The sequence below is a fragment of the Podarcis bocagei genome (assembly GCF_964188305.1).
Source record: "Podarcis bocagei genome assembly, chromosome: 13".
Taxonomy (NCBI): domain Eukaryota; kingdom Metazoa; phylum Chordata; class Lepidosauria; order Squamata; family Lacertidae; genus Podarcis; species Podarcis bocagei.
The window spans coordinates 21,019,205-21,040,396 of record NC_138138.1 but is presented as its reverse complement, the minus strand read 5'-3'; the positions used below and the strand labels follow the sequence as shown (position 1 = coordinate 21,040,396).

Here is a 21,192-nt window from a genome sequence, read left to right as displayed (position 1 = left end):
TTCCTTCCCTGCGAGAAGCCAAGTTACAGGGAACCAGGCAGAGGGCCTTCTTGGTAGTGGCACCCGCCCTGTGGAATGCCCTCCCATCAGATGTCAAGGAGATAAACAACCACCTGACATTTAGAAGACATCTGAAGGCAGCCCTGTTTAGGGAAGTTTTTAATGACTGGTGTTTTAATGTATTTTTAATCTGTGTTGGAAGCCACCCGGAGTGGCTAGGGAAACCCAGCCAGATGGGCGGAATACAAATATTTATTATTATTATTATTATTATTATTATTATTATTATTATTATTATCATCATCATCATCATCATCATCATCATCATTAGTGGCCATCCAACCTCTGCTTAAAAACCTCCCAGGAAGGAGAATCCACAGCCTCCCAAGGGAGACCGTTCCACTGTCGAACAACCCTTACTGCCAGAAAGTTCTTCCTGATGTTTAGTCGGAAACTCCTGTCTTCTAACTTGAAGCCATTGGCTGGGGTCCTACCCTCCAGAGTAGGAGAAAACATGCTTGCTCCATCTTCCATGTGATATCTGAAGATGGCTATCATATCTCCTCTCAGTCTCCTCTTTTCCAAGCTAAACCTACCTTCCAAGCTAAACCTACCGTTCCTCATAAGGCTTGGTTTCCAGACCCTTGATCATCTTGGTTGCCCTCCTCTGTGCACGTCCCAGCTTGTCAACATCCTTCTTAAATTGTGGATCCCAGAATTGGACACAGTATTCCAGGTGTGATCTGACGAAGGCAGCATAGAGTGGTACTATGACTTCCCTTCATCTGAACTAAAAAGGTAAAGGTAAAGGACCTCTGGATGATTAAGTCCAGTCAAAGGTGACTATGGGGTTGCGGCGCTCATCTTGCTTTCAGGCCGAAGGAGCTGGCATTTGTCCACAGACAGTTTTCCAGGTCATGTGGCCAGCAGGACTAAACCACTACTGGTGCACGGAGGACCGTGACGAGTGCCAGAGCGCACAGAAATGCTATTTACATTCCCGCCACGGCGATACCTATTTATCTACTTCCACTGACATGCTTTCGAACTGCTAGGTTGGCAGGAGCAGAGACGGCACTCACCCCGTCGCCAGGATTCGAACCGCAGACCTTCCAATCAGCAAGCCCAAGAGGCTCAGTGGTTTAGACCACAGCACCACCCTCATCCAGCATCTGAACACTACACTTCTGTTGATGCAGCCTAGAATAGCATTAGTTCTTTTTTTGCTGCTGCTACTGCATCACACTGTTGACTTGTGTTCAGATTCTGGTTAACTAAGACCCCCAAGATCCTTTCCACATGTACTACAGTCGTACCTCAGAAGTCAGACGAAATGCTTTCTGGAAATCCATTCGACTTCCAAAACGTTTGGAAAACCAAGGCACAGCTTCCGATTGGCTGCAGGAAGCTCCTGCAGCCAATCAGAAGCCATGGAAGCCGCGTCGGATGTTTGGGTTCCAAAGAACGTTCACAAACCGGAACACTCACTTCCAGGTTTGCAGCGTTTGGGAGCCAAAAAGTTCAATTCACAAGGAATTTGGGATCCAAGGTACGACTATACTACTAATTGTGGTGCAAACGGATTTGGAACCCCCCCTCCCAAAAAAACACCCCAAATGCACTTCAAATGGCTGCACCTGTGCTCCCCTCCCAGCTGAAGGAAGCAGCAGTTTTTAGCACTGAGAGATACGCTGGGCAGACTGTGATAAAATTGTGCCCTAAAGGCACACACACAGTCAGGACATAAGAGAGCAGATTACTAAGCACTGGCAGGAGCAGGAGGGGAAGTTGCCGCTTGCAAATGATTCATGGATTGAGTCAGGACAGGTGAGAGATGCCTGCCACTCAGCTTCCGTTTCTTACCCATCCATTGTTGGGGGGCTAGGCTTGCTGGATGTGGCATTCCTGCGGGAAGCTGAAAAGCATACTTCATCTGATGACTCATGTACCTTTTATCTGGGAGGCAAAATATTTCCCGCACAAATCACATCTCTCGCGCACAAAGGGCACGATGATTCACAGAGGCAGCATCCGTATGTCAAGAGGTCTCTTGGCAAAGCTTGCCAGAGCCGTGCCAGGCGGGGTCTGGATTAATCCAAGGGCATGGGCTTCCCTGGCCTTCTTATGTTTTGCCTTTGTTTTACACGATCCTGTTTTTATACATGCAGCTTGAGTGCATATAATGATCTCGGTTTCATGATTATGACCTGGTGATAATATTGTGCATTGTGATAGCTGGTCTTGTTGTTGTTGTTTAGTCGTTTAGTCATGTCCGACTCTTCATGACCCCATGGACCAGAGCACGCCAGGCACTCCTGTCTTCCACTGCCTCCCGCAGCTTGGTCAAACTCATGCTGGTAGCTTCGAGAACACTGTCCAACCATCTCGTCCTCTGTCCTCCCCTTCTCCTTGTGCCCTCCATCTTTCCCAGCATCAGGGTCTTTTCCAGGGAGTCTTCTCTTCTCATGAGGTGGCCAAAGTATTGGAGCCTCAGCTTCACGATCTGTCCTTCCGGTGAGCACTCAGGGCTGATTTCCTTCAGAATGGAGAGGTTTGATCTCCTTGCAGTCCATGGGACTCTCAAAAGTCTCCTCCAGCACCATAATTCAAAAGCATCAATTCTTCGGCGATCAGCCTTCTTTATGGTCCAGCTCTCAATAGCTGGTTTAGCTGGTGATATATCACAATGTTGAAAACCAGATAACATTCAGCCCTGTTGGACACTGAGCAGGTTCCTTTCCCATCGCAGTGGCAGCATCATTCCTCTGTCTTTACTCCAGCTCCCCAATACTCTCTGCCTCCACTTTCTAGCCTAGCCCTTCAGTTCTAATCTCTCACATGTGAGGACTGGCAAAAACAACAACAACAAAACACTCTTTCAATCTCCAGAGAATCTTCAGAGGTGGCCATTTGTACAAACATCTCAGCCCATCTTCTGCCCCATCAGCTCCACATGACCTTAGGGGCAAGTCCACAAATTACTAAGGAATTTCTATGGAAAGGCTGGTTCGTATCCCAAATAAGGGGATGTTTCCTAAACTGAAAACAGTGGTGATGGTATTTTCCAGGTTCTTGAGGTGGTGATGTCAGAAATCCTTATTTGGCAACTTTCCTACGCTACCCGTTTCAACAAGTCAGGAATAGCTCAGTTGGTAGAGCATAAGACTCTTGATCTCAGGGTTGTGGGTTCGAGCCTCACGTTGAGCAAAAGATTCCTGCATTGCAGGAGGTTGGACTAGATGACCCTGGTGGTCCCTTCCAGCTATGATTCTATGAATGCCGATTTTGTCCTTGTAGATACAGATTGGCATCTACTGAACCTGTACCTAATAATGGAGCATCTAGTTGTACCTATTCATCTGGCAATATAGTTTGCTCAGTTTGGCACGCAAACCAGGCCGTTGAGCTCCACAGTTAAACGATGCCCTGGGAGAATAAATACTTCTTGCTTATACAGTGGTAAAGGTAAATGGACCCCTGACCACTAGGTCCAGTTGTGGCTGACTCTGGGGTTGTGCGCTCATCTCGCTTTATTGGCCGAGGGAGCCGGCGTACAGCTTCCGGGTCATGTGGCCAGCATGACTAAGCCGCTTCTGGCGAACCAGAGCAGCACACGGAAACACCGTTTACCTTCCCGCCGGAGCAGTACCTATTTATCTACTTGCACTTTGTGCTTTCGAACTGCTAGGTTGGCAGGAGCAGGGACCGAGCAACGGGAGCTCACCCCGTCACGGGGATTCAAACCACCGACCTTCTGATCAGCAAGTCCTAGGCTCTGTGGTTTAACCCACAGCACCACCTGCGTCCCTGGGCAGCCTGGTAGCCCTCCCCTAAATCTCCTTCTGCAGGGAGCCCCAACCATTTGGAAATGTGAAATGAGGCATGCAGCTGGCAGGGAAGGGGTTAGAAAATCGATTCATTCCATGTTTGCCCTTTTAGAAACAATACAAGAATGAAATTCAGGCTGTCCTGCGAAATGTGCACTTCCCCAAATTTTGCAATGCGTTTTCCAAACAAGTGTGTACACAGATGCATATACCAGGGCGAAAGGTGCATTAACATACGTGTTAGTGGAAACAGCAGGCAAAGATCCATTGTATGAAGGACAATTGCTTTGCAGAAATGGGTCTATCAGGAGAAACCTGCACTAAAATGCTAGTGAAATTTCACGACGACTTAAAAAAATAAAATTGCAAAATCATTAAGAAATGTGGAAGACTGAACCTAAGGTTGGGGGAATGAGAAACTGAGGGGAACCAGAACCCCAGTGGCTGGTCATGAAGTGGGTGCTATGGGAGTTTGGTAAGGACTAGTAACTTGCTCAAAAAATTGAGTACAGTGGAACTTAGGTTTTCGAACGTAATCCGTTCTGGAAGACTGTTCGAGTTCTGAAACGTTCAAAAACTGAGGCCCAAAGGGCGGTTTGCAAATCTCATAGAAAAAAATGAGAAAAATACAGTGGTACCTTAGTGGAAGCCATTTGACTTCTGAGGCGTGTTCAAAAACGGAAGCATTTACTTCCGGGTTTTCAGGGTTTGGAAACCGAAATGTTAGCCAACAGAGACATTTGAAAACTGAGGTAGCACTGTAAAAGGCAGAGCCCCAAATACCAGCGCATATTTTTGGCCCATACGTAGCACACTAAAATGCTAATTCTACATCCAAACTCTCCTTTACCTGTGCAACCTCATGTACCAGTTCATACCCTCTCTAGTTCATGCACATACATTCCATCCATCCATGGCTTTTGTGCTTAATGTTTTCCTCCCGTCTGCCACCTGCCACTGTGAAATGTTCCCTTGGTGCGGTTTTTTTGCTTTATTTCCCCTGTCTAGCACGAGAGGCGCCTTGCCCACAATACTGAAAAAATACAGCTGTGTTTTTAGAGTGCGGTGGAACGCACACCCCAGCTGCCTCTGTTCCAGGATAGAAGTAATATTTTGCTGGAATGGAAGAAGCCTCTCCTCACAGAGGACTAGCTACTTTGACAGGCTAGCTGATGCCGCTATAGTTTCATGCCTGATTAAATTAGATATGAGTTTAAAGATTGAGGTGGGCAACCTTCGTCCCATGGGCCAAATACAGCCCTCCAAGACGTCTCCCTCTGGTACCTCAGGACTCTCCCAACAGCCTCCCCTCAGTTACATCTTCTTACCCTCCGTGAATGTTTTTTTGCCTGACTGGAATGTGGGTTGCTTTTAGAGCTGATGTGTTTTCAATTTTGCGTTAGGGTTAAATTTTTTTTACTTCCGTTATGAGCCACCTGGAGCTTTACCAAAGATCAGGAGGGATTAAAATGTTCTTTTTAAAAACAAATGTGGGGAGGAAGGAAGAGGAGGCAAAGCGTGCTGCTCCAAATGGAGGCGGTTTGGAGGTCAAGTTGCTGGTGCGAAGTGGTATTTGATTTCCAAAATAAGAAGCGCTGAGTTTCAACTTGCTTGGAAGTTCCGCTTTCTGAGCTGTGAGCTCTTTCCTGGAAACACCAGTCACGGATCAGCAAGGAAGGAAAGGCACCCTACTTGTACCCAAAAGCACTTTTCATCTCTCTCAAAACATGAACTGAGGTGGAATAGACCTAGCATTAAAAAAAACCCCAAGAATTTGTTGTGATGAGCAGTTGCCCAAACTAAGCCCCACGGTGACCAGGTGTCTGGAGAAACCATTTTATGACTCTCCCTGGTTCAGCCATAGCGCTCTGGAAAAAGACAAACTTCTGCATCATGGACTGCCTATCCTTGCAGGTTTTTAAAGCAGAAGCTGAACGGCCATGCGGCAGGGATGTTATTTTCCATTTAATATTATACATTCACATCACCATTATCCACTTTGCCGCCCTGGCTCTCTAGAGCCTATCAACTTCCTTCCCTCTCGCCTCATAGCTTTTGAACGGAACCTTTATATCATTGCATTTTGTATGTTTTCCAGTTCTAATTGCACTCATTACAGAATGGATCAAAATTTAAATAAAGATAGAAAGATAGAAAATTTCTCATTACAGGTCTTCGGACAACCCTGCTAGCGATGTTAATTGCTTACAATAATCAATAATCAGATATCATATAAATTTAAATAATAATAATAATTTATTATTTATACCCCACCCATCTGGCTGAGTTTCCTCAGCCACTCTGGGAGGCTCCCAATCGAGTGTTAAAAACAATACAGCATTAAATATTAAAAACCTCCCTAAACAGGGCTGCCTTCAGATGTCTTATAAAGATAGGATAACTGCTTATTTCCTTCACATCTGATGGGAGGGCGTTCCACAAGGCAGGTGCCACTACTGAGAAGGCCCTCTGTCTGGTTCCCTGTAACCTCACTTCTCACAATGAGAGAACCACCAGAAGGCCCTCGGCGCTGGACCTCAGTGCCCGGGCTGAACGACGGGGGGTGGAGACGCTCCTTCAGGTATACAGGACCGAGGCCGTTTAGGGCTCTAAAGGTCATCACCAACACTTTGAATTGTGCTCGGAAACGTACTGGGAGCCAATGCAGATCTCTCAGGACCAGTGTTATGTGGTCCCGGCGGCCACTCCCAGTCACCAGTCTAGCTGCCGCATTCTGGATTAATTGCAGTTTCTGGGTCACCTTCAAAGGCAGCAGATTGCAGTAGTCCAAGTGGGTGATAACTAGGGAGATAATTTACTCCAATCCTTTTGGAATACTTGATCGTGCTGGTTTTGGATTTTTTCTATCAGCTTCCCCAGTTCTGCAAAGTCCATCATCTTCATCTACGACTCTTCTTTTGTCGTTACTTTTTGTTGTTTCCATTTTGGGGCTAAAAGAATTCTTGCTGCAGTTGTTGCATACATAAACAGTCTTTTATCTTCCCATGGTATCGCTTCACCCACTATACCCAGTAAAAAGACTTCTGGTTTTTTAACAAAAGTGGTTTCTTTAAAAGTATTTTGTTAAAAAAATACTTTTGTTAAAAAAACCCAACTCTGCAATTCTAAGATTCTGTGAAGTATTTTTTCCCAAGACGGGAATGAGCACACCATCTCTTCCAAATTATGTTGCAGCCGTGGTTTCTCATTGTGAGCAACTGCTCCCCTTCCACCAACTCTAATTCAATAATTATTATTATCTATTCTCCCTTTCTTCAGGCTGCTTGCTGGAGCTCCTCGCGATACGGCTACAGGGATGGAGAACGCCACGCGAATGGGTGCTATGTATGCTTGCCCTCTGACAGCGGCCACTGATGACTGCGAGAGGGTGGACATCAAGGTGAAAAGTACGTGGGCATGTGCAAAGGAGAGCCCCTCACTAGGGCAGGTTGCAAAGTTTCAGGAAGGACAGAGGGACTGGGCTAGAGATCTCATGGTGCATCCACAATCTGTTAGATTGCAGAGCGAGGTGTTTTTTGGGCTCTCACCACCCGCAGGAAAGACAGCACAAACTCTTCTGTCTCTAATTTTGGAGAGCCTTTATTAGGAGAAGGACCAACCCGAATGTCGCAGAACTGTGGCCAGCTTTTGGTTCTCCATCAGGCGAAATGTTCTAGGATGAGGAGACTAGGAAAAGTTTTTTTAAAAAGAGGACAGAGAAAAGTACAGAAATTAGACCGGATGTTGTAGCCGTGAGATCAGCTTGTAGACTCGGTTCCAAGATGGACATTGCAGATTGGCTATACAGAATGGGTGGATCTGGCTGGTGTAGTAGGCAAAAAGGGTAAACTGAAGCCAATCTGTATCATATTAGATATTGTTTGGAGAGATGCAACTCTCAAAATGTAAAGTGCAGAAGAGGGCTTTCTCTGTGGCAGCCCCCGAACGGGGGCTCACTCCCTGTAAAAGTGCACCTGACACCATCATTATCCAACTTTTATCTCTTCACCCCGGCCTTTGACAGCTGAAAACTATTTTTGGCGAAATGATTTCCTTTTGTGGAAATGGTTAATTAATGTATTTTTTTTGTATTTACTGTTGTTTTTATTTGGTTTTAAACTGCATTACTGGTGGCATTGTAACCTACAATGAGACTTTCGGGTGAAATATGAGTAATAAATCTAATAAAATGATGATGAAGAAGAAGATCGTGATGATGCTGCTGGATATATTTTTCAGCTACAGTCTTTCCACATAGGGAAGGCTTCTGTCCCCCATTTATATAGCAAGCATCTCAGGTACCTCGCAGGGAAGTTGTGAGGGCAAATGCAAAGCAAACAGCAGAACATTTTATTATTATTATTATTATTATTATTATTATTATTATTATTATTATTATTATTATTTTCTGGAAAAACATGTTTGGGGTACTCTCATTTTCCTACTCATATTGAAATACTTCCCCTCAGTGAGGCCAAACTTAGATCCACAAAATGTTTAGGGGTATGAGTACCCCTGCGTCCCCCCAGAAAAAAAACCTGATTATTATTATTGCAAATGAAGTGATAAACAGCAAGCCCTGATTATTCCTCTGTTGGTTCCTGTTAGGTTTCCAGATAAAACTTGATTGAAGTTGCTTATCAATTATCAGGATATCTCTTTGCTCTGTAGTGCCTAAAGCTTTGATTACTGATTTCAAACAAGATCCATTCATATGTGATTTTTATCTTCCTTCCTTCCTTCCTTCCTTCCTTCCTTCCTTCCTTCCTTCCTTCCTTCCTTCCTTCCTTCCTTCCTTCCTTCCTTCTCTCCTCTTACATACTGCTTATATTTCAGAACAACTTCCAAGCAGTTTATAACTATTAAATTAATCCACAATTAAACTATACAATAGTATCTGTCTTTCTGCAGCTATGAAAACTGCATCCCTTTTTTGTGTGAAGCCTAGGTCTGAAGAACTCGTAGCCCTTCAGATGTTGGACCACAGTTTCCATGCTGGCTAGGGAGGTTGGAATCTGGGTGGCCACAGATTCCCCACCTGTGCCTTAAAGGACCTGGCAATAATCCTTTGCACATTTATGGGGGAGGAAGTCCTATTCCACTCAACGGGACTTACTTCTGAGTAGGCATGCATAGGATTGCATGGCAGGGGTGTTTGGAACATGGTGGGAAGGTGGATTGTGTCCTAACTGCATTTCTCCCTTTTTTGCCCCTCTGTTCTCCCCGCAGGCGACCCCCACAGTAATATTGTCGAAGACATGTGGTTGGGGGTGACGATAGCAAGCCAGAGAGAGTCTTCTGGGAGAGTGATGGTGAGTAGTTTGTATTTATGGGGCAGGGAGCATTTCCATGGCAGGGATGGGGAACCCGGTACTGCCTGGATGTTGTGGAGCTGCTTCTAATTTGGTGATCTAATTTGGTAGACAAGTAAGATTGTCTTCCATGAACACGGTTTTAAAAGTGAGTCTGTAAGTGACTGTGGAGGCCAATTCTGGATCCACACGTCCTTCCACAGTGGGGACATAGGTTTCCGGGCAGGAGTTGATCACGGTGAGGGTTTGCCAAGTGTGCCTTCCTCTTAGCGCGTTTCTCCCTTTTTTCCTGAGTTCGAGCATCTTCAAAGCCCATGACACCTTTGGTAAAGGCTGTTCACCAAATGGAGCGCTCGCAGGCCAGTGTTTCTCAGTTGTCAGTCTTTATACTACATTTTTAAGAGTTGCCTTAAAGAGTCTTTAAACCTCTTTTGTTGACCTCCCGCATTACGCTTACCATTTTTGAGTTCGGAATAGAGCAGTTGCTTTGGAAGACGATAATCAGGTATCCCCACAACACAACCAGTCCAAAGAAGTTGAAGTTTGACACTGGTGACCTTTCCTTCTTCCAGTACGCTTCCTAGGTGATGTGCAAAATACCATCCATCTGTTAAAATGCTGTTAGGATGGCATGCCCAGTCCAAGGTGGGCCAGAAGCTTTTGGCAAAACTACATGTTACACTTGGCATGAGGCTGTCACCCCAAAATGGCCCACCAAATCCAGTTCCTTTCCTCTCCCCTGTTAAAATGATGGATGACCCCTATTGGCATTCATTTTTCTCCCATATTTGTTCCCTTGCCTTGGTTCTCATGGGCATTATAGCTCTAAGGGTGGATTCAAAATGGTAACACTGTTTTCAGAGTTGGCTCCTATGATAGAACCATAGGCTATAACATCCATGACAGAGGGCCATGGCAGGTCTGCACATTTGGGGCTGAGGACGGGAGATGGCACATCAACTACATGAAATATTCTTCGCATTGATTTTAAATTGCATTTTAAAAAAATATTGTATTGTACAGTGGTACCTCTGGTTACATACGCTTCAGGTTACATACGCTCAAGGTTGCACACTCTGCTAACCCAGAAATAGTACCTCAGCTTAAGACCTTTGCTTCAGGATGAGAACAGAAATCGTGCTCCGGTTGCGCAGCAGCAGCAGGAGGCCCCATTAGCTAAAGTGGTGCTTCAAATTAAGAACAGTTTCAGGTTAAGAACGGACCTTCGGAACGAATTAAGTACTTAACCCGAGGTACCACTGTATTTCTTTTCTTTTTTTAATTTTAATTTTTATTATTAGTTTTATTAAATATTACAAGTAAATAAAACAGAAAAATCAAAACAAATTCCATGCATAATATAAACACAATTGTCTACATATTTACCAAATGCAGACTAAAGAAGAAAAAAGAAAAGAAAGAGGGGGGGGGAACCTACTTTCCATAATAAATAGTACCAAATTTATACTTTAAACATTACATTTTAAAAATCCTAGTTAAAATATTATAAAAGACTTCCACCGCATTTACCACACGTCTCTTAATTTCTAGTTTACCTTAACATCTGTTCTTCAGTCACTTCCTTTCCTTAAGTTCTTTCATAGTCCATCAATTCTTTGTATTCTTTATATTCTTCACAAGGTTAGTCTAAGCACAACCAAACTTTCGTATTTGAGCCCTGCTTGTGTAAATATTCATTTAGACAATCCCATAAAGATATAATAATAATAATAATAATAATAATAATAATAATAATAATAATAATAATAATACAGTGGTACCTCGGGTTACGTACGCTTCAGGTTACATACGCTTCAGGTTACAGACTCCGCTAATCCAGAAATAGTACATCGGGTTAAGAACTTTGCTTCAGGATGAGAACAGAAATCATGCTCTGGCAGCGCAGCAGCAGCGGCAGGCCCCATTAGTTAAAGTGGTGCTTCAGGTTAAGAACAGTTTCAGGTTAAGAACGGACCTTTGGAACGAATTAAGTACTTAACCCGAGGTACCACTGTAATAAATATTGTATTGTATTTCATTGTATTGCGGTATACGACATATATACAATGCTGCACAATATACATGGAATAAAAGATGCATCTATAATACAACTAAAAATAATACAGCAACTAAGTGCATTACAAATTCCACAAGAGGTGGGAAAATCAATAAGTGGACCACCAAGACCCTCTGTAATTTCCAAGTGGTCTGAGTGGGGAAGTTTGGGAACCAGTGGGTCGGACCCACTAAGAACCCCACTTTTCTTTCCTGCTCCTTCCCAAATATTGCAAGCAGAATAAAGCTGCCTCTATGCACATCCGTAAGATCTTCAGGAACCTGCTACTAACTGGCCCTCCGTTTCCTGGTACATCTTAGATAACATCCTCCTGACTTCTGCCCCAAAGCCCTTCGCATCCTTGAATCTTTCCCAGTAGCTATTTTGATCCTCTGCCTTATCAGCGCCTTTAAATGGTTTAAAAACAAACATAAACCCCCCACCAATCTCCACTGGCATTTGCTGAAATTCAAGAAATAGCTTTGGGCAGTGGCAGCCAGACGGCCAGGCACCTTGGAGATCAGAATGCAGGTGCCAGTTCTTTTTTGCTTTATAAGAAAATGCCAGCGGTAATTCCTTTTCGGGTGGGTTTAAGTTTCTTGAGAAGCTTGCTGCCTCTATTCCATTCCTTTCCCTGGCTTATTGGATACATTACTAGTTTTGTCATCCACTGTCTCCATTGTGGTCCCTTGCAGCTAATTTTATCCTGGCCAGGAATTTGTTTTCCTTGTCAATCACAAGTCCCAGAATACTCTGAGTTTCTCTGAGCATGTACAGAGCGCTCTTGACAACATCGTGGAATTAGAAAGCATCCAGCGAAGAGCTTAATTTGAGCACTGGGTTCAACAACAACAACAACAACAACAACAACAACAACAACAACAACAACAACAGGAGTTCTTGCCAAGTGGTTTATTCAATAGTCACACAGAGAGACAAAGGAATGCAGTCTCTCTTAGATAATGCTGTTGCTCCAAGTAAAGTCCCACCCCCTCCATCTCACCTAATCTATATCACCCTTGTGTTGGTTGATCTGTGTTTTCTGCCTCTGAACTTTCTCTTCTACTGCCCCCAATGCCCTGCTGGTCCTGGGAGAAGGGGGGTCAGGAATATTCTCCAAGGACACTGAGTCTGTCAGCTGTCTCTCCCCTGGTGCTTTTTCTTCCTGCTGTTCCTCTTCCAATATTTCCAAGCTCCTCCCCTCTGCAGCCTCTCAACTATGCCCTTCGGCAAACCGCTGTTCTAAGTCTATACTGTCCTCCTCTTCTCAGGAAGTTGCAGGAGGGGGGGCGGGGAGTTCCCACCATTCCTCCTCAGTCCAGCCCCTGACAACTAAATAGTTTCAACTGAACTCTGAATAAATGTGCAATTGCCATATTTTCCCATGTATAAGACTAGGTTCCCCCCCTCTAAAAAATAATGTCAAAATTTAGGGGGCGTCTTATACACAGATAGTGTCTCCCCCCCCCCATTTTCTTAAATCCGAGTCTCCCAAAATAGGGGGCATCTTATACATGGGGGCATCTTATAGACGAAAATATACGGTAATTGCTCCAGCTTTGAATTTCGTTGTGTCATTATCTTCTTTAGTGAGTCGTGCAAACCGCTGTTCTGAATGATGCTCTTTATAGGGTAGGGGCCACTGGGAATAAATTTAGGGAACTAAGGGAAAGGTGACCCAAAAATGTTTGGGAACCTTAGGCTATGGAAAGGTTTTCAGTGCTAAAGCTGAGTATGCACGGCCCATGCATACATATCTCCAAAGTACCTGGAATCATGGGTATGGCATACCCTCCAACCGTCCCTATTTTCCTGGGACATTTCCAGAATTACAGGAGCCATCTGGGCTTCTGAATTTGATCCCAGAATGTCCTGGGGATGAGCTAGAGCTTGCAGCAGTGCCGTGATCTTGCGTGAGCCAGCTGACTCACACAGCACCGACAGAAACACATCCCAATTGCTGTCAATAGAATATTGAAGGCTATGGAATGGACTTAGAAAGGCAGAAAGTGTCCTGAGTTCAGCCTACACTCAAGTAGGACCCTGGCAGAGACACATGCCCGACTGGCATGTTCTCTCCCTCCTGGTCAATCATTCAGGAGCTCCAAGAGCTTTCTTCAGCCCAAACATCACAGCGACCGATGCCAACCGACACCAGCACACTTAGGGATCCGCAGAGTTTGCGCAACTTGCGTAACAAAACTCAGCAACTCAGCATTTTGGCTAATCTACTTTATTTACATATAAACACACACGGAGCACTGCAACATGGCTCCCTCTCTCTCTAGCATCAGACAGCAAAGAGAAAAAAGAACAAAGGACAATAGTCCCACTTCATGGAACACAGTGACACAAACATCCTGTCTTCGTCACTTCCCACTCTGTGGAGTTAAAACATATACCGTCATGAATGACAACAATCCCATGACTGCAATCATGGAGCAGGAATTCTAACAGAAAGCGTGCCTTCAAGGAAAGGCCGGAGCCTCACCCCACCCCCACCCCACCTCGTTTCGCCGCAAACTAAAGCCTTGTCTGCTTGACTTTGCTAGGCTTGTGCCCACCGGTACACCCGAGTCTTGTGGGCTGGCAATGAGGACCAGAGGCGCATGGTTGGGAAATGCTACGTCCACGGAAACAACCTACAACTTCAGGAGCAGGATGAATGGCAGCATTTCCACAACGAGATGTGCAACACCAACAGCGACTCGGACGTAACGGGCATGTGTCAGATGGGCATCAGCGGCGGCTTCACCGCCAACAGCATTTATTTCGGAGCCCCCGGTGCTTTCAACTGGCAAGGTTTGTGACACTTCCTCAGCCCCTCCTTCCTGTGTCGCCATGTAAATGTGTGGCTTAATGGGTTAATGCAGCCAGAGACGAAACCAACCAGGTGGGAAATTGCCAAAAGCACATTAATTCACAGAATCCGCTCGACTTCCGAAACATTCAACTTCCAAAGTGCAGCTTCTGATTGGCTGCTGGAAGCCCCTGCAGCCACTCGGAAGCCCCGTCAGATGTTCGGCTTCCAAAAGAACGTTCGAAAACCAGAACACTCACTTCACCCCATTTACACATTTTTCACCTGTGTCCCCCTTGGAATATCCTGGGGGGCCCCACGGGTCCATATGGGCGGGGAACACTGAACTAGACTGTTTTTTGGACTACAGTTCCCATCATCCCTGACCACTGGTGCTGCTAGCTAGGGACGATGGGAGTTGTAGTCCAAAAAACGGCTGGAGGCCCAGGTTTGGGAAACTCTGAACTAGAGATTTATTTATTTATTATTTTAAAGAGAAGCAGACAAACTGAAACGGACAGAATCGCCCATCCCTAAATAAGCCCCGTCCAATTGCATCTCTTCCTTGTGGTCAATGACCGGTGTTAAATAAGCCCCATTAAATTCAGTGGGATTTACTTCTGGGTGGATGCGGTCAGGAATGCAACCTTACCTGGTAAACTAAATGATGAAATAAAAGCGGCTGAGCAGAGCCCAGTTGAGGGAAAGACATGTGTTCTTCTTTTCCTCTGTGCTTAGAGCCCCTGAACCTCCACACACATGTCTGGGTTCTGAAATAGAGGGAATAGCATCCAGGCAGGATTCAAACCCAGGACCTCTCTCTCTCTGGAAAAACAAGTGGCTCGATAGACGCCGGACGGAAGGAAGCGGTGGGTCTCTTTGTCTGTGTTGAGTTAAAATGTCACAACTTTCCTCTTTCTGGCACAGGAACCGATTACATGATCCTTCGAGGAGACCGGGAATGGGACCAGCAAGATTACTCGTATCCAGATCAGAAGTACAGCTACAGCTATTTGGGTAACTGCAACTGATATGGTTTTTCCTGGTCCACTGCCCTGTTTCCCGGCCTACATCTCCCTTCTTTCCTCACTCGCATACAAACATGGTGATAGGATCACACACACCCCAACCTAGCTAAGATTTCTTAACGCAGGAGTTTCCTGCAGTCAATCAGAAGCCGTGCTTTGGTTTCTGAACATTTTGGAAGTCAAACGGACTTCCAGAATAGATTCTATTTGACTTCCAAGGCATAGGACTGGAAGACAGTGAGTGAGAATTATGCTTTTGGAAAGGGGGTGATCAGGATAAGAAGGAACTCATTCACTTCCCCTTGTATCTATAGGCTACACAGTCGAAGCAAAAACTGAGGTTCTGCGCAAAAACGAGACCACCTTAGTCAGTGGGGCCCCTCGGTTTAACCACACGGGAGCCGTCTTCCTGATGGCAGCGGACAGCGCCACGACTCTTCAGGGGAAACTCATTATCTTCGGGGAGCAAGTGGGCTCCTATTTTGGCAGTTCCATTGCTCTGGCTGACCTCAACAATGACGGGTAAGTCTGCTGGCTGGCAAAGCCAATGGGAAGCAATGTCTCATTTGCCCAACAGAGAGGCTATGATCACACACCTCTCTCTCTCTCTTTTCCTGTCGACAGGTGGCAGGACTTGATTGTCGGAGCACCCTACTACTTCGACCGGAAAGAGGAGAAGGGTGGGGCCGTCTACGTCTACATGAACCTGGGGGGAACGTTCCACAGCAGCCCCAACATCACCCTCACAGGGCCCAGCAGCTCTGCCTTTGGCCTGGCCGTGGTCAACATCGGAGATGTCGATAAGGATGATTTCCAAGGTGGGGAGGGGGCTTCCTCCTCTGACTGTTGCCCCCATGCATACATTACTGGAAATGCATTCTGTTAAGGGACATTGCTTTGCAACAATGTGTATTTTGGGGGGAAATACAAATAAAATGTATTTATACAGTGGTACGGTGGTGCTGTGGGTTAAACCACAGAGCCTAGGATTTGGCGATCAGAAGGTTGGCAGTTCGAATCCCCACGACGGGGTGAGCGCCCGTTGCTCGGTCCCTGCTCCTGCCAACCTAGCAGTTCGAAAGCATGTCAAAGTGCAAGTAGTTAAATAGCTACCGCTCCGGTGGGAAGGTAAACGGCGTTTCCGTGCACTGCTCTGGTTCGCCAGAAGTGGCTTAGTCATGCTGGCCACATGACCCGGAAGCTGTACGCCGGCTCCCTCAGCCAATAAAGCGAGATGAGCACCGCAACCCTAGAGTCAGCCACGACTGGACCTAATGGTCAGGGGTCCCTTTACCTTTACTTTTTACCTTGGTTCTCAAACTTAATCCGTTCCAGGAGTCCATTCGACTCCCAAAACAGTTCGGAAACCAAGGCGCGGCTTCTGATTGGCTGCAGGAGCTACCTGCACTCAAACAGAAGCAGTATCAGACGTCCGGCTTCCGGAAAACATTGGCAAACCGGAACACTTATTTCTGGGTCTGCGGCATTTGAGAGCCCATTTGTTCAGTGACTAAGCCATTGGGGAACCAAGGTACCACTGTAATTAGAAGGGAATCATGGACAGGAAGAACTGTAATCATAGAGAAAATGTTTAGCTTAGCCCTTTCTCTGCTGTTCTCATTTTCTACCTCCAGAAAGAGTTCATGAAGTGGTGTTTGGTTGTTGTTTTTTTGGCTTAAGGAGAACAACGTTCTGCAGTTTGGAGGCTGTTGCTGGCAATGGGAGATTTTAGTGAGATTTGTTTTGAAGAGTGACTATAGCAGGCATAGGCAAACTCGGCCCTCCAGATGTTTTGGGCCTACAACTCCCATCATCCCTAGCTAACAGAACCAGTGGTCAGGGATGATGGGAATTGTAGTCTCAAAAACATCTGGAGGGCTGAGTTTGCCTATACCTGGACTATAGGTTTGTTTTAGATGCCTCCTTTGGAAAGCCAGCAAACGAGTCCACCTGACTCTTATCCTCCCTCCTTCCCTCCATAGATATCGCAGTTGGAGCTCCTTTTGAAGGTTCGGGGAAGGTCTACATCTACCACAGTGGTGCAGGAGGGCTTATTGATAAGCCCCAGCAGGTAAGCTCACTTTGCTTATTCCTCTTCATCATTTTTTCCCTCCACGCTTGGCGAGGAAACTGCCTCTGATCGCATGCAATGCCTTCCTCACATTTTGCAGCTAATGCAGCAAGCCTGGAGGCATTAGGAAGTCAGGGACTGGGTTTCAGCAGAGCGTGGCCCCACAACATGGATCCGCAGGGGGGGGCTGCACTTCTAGGCTAAGTGCTCATTATGGATCTGCACCATCCGCAGCTACAGAAGGGTCATAGCTCAGCGGTGGAGGACATGTTTTGCATGCAGAAGGCTGTGAGTTCAATTCCCGGCATCTCCAGATAGGCTTGGAAAATAAGAACAATATACAGTGGTACCTTGGGTTACATACACTTCAGGTTACATATGCTTCAGGTTACAGACTCCACTAACCCAGAAATAGTACCTCAGGTTAAGAACTTTGCTTCAGGATGAGAACAGAAATCGTGCTCCAGCGGCACAGCAGCAGCAGGAGGCCCCATTAGCTAAAGTGGTGCTTCATGTTAAGAACAGTTTCAGGTTAAGAACGGACCTCCGGAACGAATTAAGTACTTAACCTGAGGTACCACTATATATTTTTGTACCCCGCACATCTGACTGTGTTGCCCCAGCCACTCTGGATGGCTTCCAACAGAATATACAAAAACACAACCTGTGTTTAAACAAAAACCCTTTCTAAAATTCTGGAGAGCTGTTGGTGTAGACCACTGTTGTTCAGTGTTGGGTCCCCAGACGCTGTTGGACTACAACTCCCATCATCCTTGACTAAGCTGGCTGGGGTTGTTGGGAGTTGTAGTCCAACAGGGTGTGGATGAAGAACACTGGTTGCAGACACTCTCTGTTCGAAAGCAAGGTATAGCCTGGTGACATCAGTGACAGTCCTGCTCTCTCCCACACCAGCCCAACATGCTTGGCCAAGGCACCACCAACCTTGAGGCACAGCTCACAACATAGATCTTTCTCCTTTTGATGGCTGCCCTTCCTCATTTGCTCATCCTCTGCAGGTTATCAGCGGCGAAGACGTCGGACCCGGAATCAAGACCTTTGGCTACTCCTTCAGCGGCGGAATGGATGTGGACGGGAACTCCTACCCCGATCTCTTGGTGGGCACACTCTCAGAAAATATCCTACTGCTCAGGTGAGAGGAGACTTAAAGAGGGACAGTTAATGTACTCCTGAGGGTCTGCAGAATTCTTTTCCCTCATGGCTGACTTGTCCAAAGCCACTGCTGATGATTGGGACTATTTGGGTTTTTATTATTATTGTGTATTAATATCCACCTTCCTTCTGTGAGGACGTCAGAATGGCATGCATATTGCGGCTTAATAATAATAATAATAATAATATTTTGTTGGGCAGCTTCCAACAAAATATTAAAATACAGTAATGCATCAAACGTTAAAAGCTTCCCTAAAGAGGGCTGCCTTCAGATGTCTTCTAAAAGCCTGGTAGTTGTTGTTCTCTTTGACATCTGGTGGGAGGGCGTTCCACAGGATGGGTGCCACTACCGAGAAGGCCCTCTGCCTGGTTTCCTGTAACTTGGCAGTGAGGGAACCACCAGAAGGCCCTCGGCGCTGAACCTCAGTGTCTGGGCTGAACGATGGGGGTGGAGACGCTCCTTCAGATATACTGGACCGAGGCCATTTAAGGCTTTAAAGGTCAGCACCAACACTCAATGAGGTGAGCTTCTTTTTTACTATTTCCACTAAAACAGTCATTGCATTTTATATGCATTATTGCACACACGATTGTACGTACTATAGGGACGTGAGTGGCGCTGTGGTCTAAACCACTGAGCCTCTTGGGCTTGCCGATCGGAAGGTCGGCAGTTCGAATCCCCGCAACGGGGTGAGCTCCCGTTGCTCTATCCCAGCTCCTGCCAACCTAGCAGTTCAAAAGCACACCAGTTCAAGTAGATAAATGGTACCTCTGCAGCGGGAAGGTAAACAGCGTTTCCATGCACCAGAAGCGGTTTAGTCCTGCTGGCCACATGACCCAGAAAGCTGTCTACAGACAAATGCCGGTTCCCTCGGCCTAAAAGTGAGATGAGCGCCGCAACCCCTTTGACTGGACTTAACCTTCCAGGGGTCCTTTGCCTTTACCTTTTTACCTTATGTATGATATTACGCATGGATACATTCCAGGTTTCCTAAAGTAACCAGCATATAAACAGATATGTACTAGCACCACTTAGAAGCCAAACAAAAAACAAAAGAAAACAAAACAAAATAAAAAATAACTGTAATAAAAATACTTACGTTTTGCTACTTATATCATTTTGCCAAAAGTATATAGTACTGCATGGGACTTGATATTTGTTATACTGTATATACTATATACGTTTATAATATTTGCATATGGTTAATCAGGCTGCTTTTTAAAACACTTGCCGATGTGCAAACCTCAAGTTACAAGAAAGAAGATTTTGACGAAACATCAAGAAAAACTTTCTGACGGTAGGAGCTGTTTGACAGTGGAATGCAGACTCTCCTTCCTTGGAAGTTTTTAAGCAGAGGTTGGGTGGCCATCTGTCATGGATGCTTTAGCTGAAATTCCTGAATTTCAGGGGGGTTGGACTTGATGACCCTCGGGTTCCCTTCCAATGCTACAGTCCTGCGATTCTGTAAGCAGGTGCTTGGTGCAAATGGCAGTCCAGTGCAACCAAAGCTCAGTTAGTTCAGAACCACCAAATTCCATGTAAAATGGACTCCGCCTCTATCCATATGAACCTACCTGGACCCTGAGATCATCTTCTTCGTGTGGCTCCTCCTCAAGAGGTCCGGAGGGTGGCAACACAAGAACAGATCCTTCTCTGCAGTGGCTCCCCGTCTGTGGAATGCTCTCCCCAGGGAAGTTCACCTGGCGCCTTCATTGTACATCTTTAGGCGCCAGGCAAAACCATTCCTTTTTAACCAGGCCTTTGCTTGATCTGATTTACATCCTATGCCCTTTTAAGATGTGTTTTGTTGGGGGGGGGCTATTGGGTTGTTGCTTTAATTTTTGTTGTGTATTTTGTGGTTTTATATCTTGATTTTATTCTGTGAACCACTCTGAGACCTCCGGATATATGGCAGTAAAGGTAAAGGGACCCCTGACCATTAGGTCCAGTTGTGACCGACTCTGGGGTTGGGGCGCTCATCTCGCTTTATTGGCCGAGGGAGCCGGCGTACAGCTTCCGGGTCATGTGGCCAGCATGACAAAGCCGCTTCTGGCAAACCAGAGCAGTGCACAGAAACGCTGTTTACCTTCCCGCCGGAGTGGTACCTATTTATCTACTTGCACTTTGATGTGCTTTCGAACTGCTTGGTGGGCAGGAGCAGGGACCGAGCAACGGGAGCTAACCCCGTCGCAGGGATTCGAACCGCCGACCTTCTGATCGGCAAGTCCTAGGCTCTGTGGTTTAACCCACAGCACCACCTGCGTCCCTATAGGGCAGTACATGAATTCAATTAATAATAATAATAATATCCTTAAACAGTACCCCACTAATTTCCCTTTTTTCTCATTTCTCTGCAGAGCCCGTCCGGTGATCAACATCTTAGACAAGTCGTTCACGGTTACCCCGACCACATTGGACCCAAACAGCTGTACCGAAGACTCTTGGTAAAAGCTTCCTTCTATGTTCTCTCCTCACAGTTCTCTCTCCTCACCCGCCTGCCCGGGTGCCAGGGCTCTTTGAAAGGCGTGTGACGGCAGAAATGCGATGGAACTGGTTATATTTAGCCTAAGGAAAGGAAGATGAAAGGGGAGCACGCTGCCAATTTTCAGCTTGTTTAAGGGGATGTCGGAAAGAATCAGGAGAACAATTGTTTGCTCTCCCCGCCGAGTGCGGGACAAGAAGTAGGAGTGTTTACACAAGAAAGGGCGGGATTCAGATTAAATGTGAATGAAGAAAACATCTGTCGCTAAGAGCAGTATAGCGCACTGGAGCAAGCTTTATAGAGATGTGGCAGAGTCGCCTCCTTTGGATGATTTCAATAATTAATAATAATAATAATTTGTATACCATCCTTCATCCAAAGATCACAGTTGACAACATAAAAATACAGAATGAAAACACAAAATACATAATAAAGCAAAAACAAA

The 21,192-nt window shown here is 45.8% G+C and overlaps 1 protein-coding gene across 2 annotated transcripts in view; it reads left to right on the top strand.

Moving 5' to 3' along the window:
- Window positions 1-21,192, top strand: part of ITGA3 (integrin subunit alpha 3) — a 95,874-nt gene that overhangs the window by 42,922 nt on the left and 31,760 nt on the right. For both annotated transcript variants that reach the window (XR_014001257.1, XM_081166152.1), the window contains exons 2-10: window positions 7,107-7,234; window positions 9,057-9,139; window positions 13,748-13,997; window positions 14,923-15,012; window positions 15,338-15,545; window positions 15,648-15,841; window positions 17,006-17,094; window positions 18,111-18,244; window positions 20,623-20,709. Coding sequence is in view for 1 of the 2 variants with exons in the window: in XM_081166152.1 (XP_081022278.1) it covers window positions 7,107-7,234; window positions 9,057-9,139; window positions 13,748-13,997; window positions 14,923-15,012; window positions 15,338-15,545; window positions 15,648-15,841; window positions 17,006-17,094; window positions 18,111-18,244; window positions 20,623-20,709 (1,263 nt within the window). In the remaining variant the exon portion in view is untranslated. The remainder of the gene's footprint in view (window positions 1-7,106; window positions 7,235-9,056; window positions 9,140-13,747; window positions 13,998-14,922; window positions 15,013-15,337; window positions 15,546-15,647; window positions 15,842-17,005; window positions 17,095-18,110; window positions 18,245-20,622; window positions 20,710-21,192) is intronic.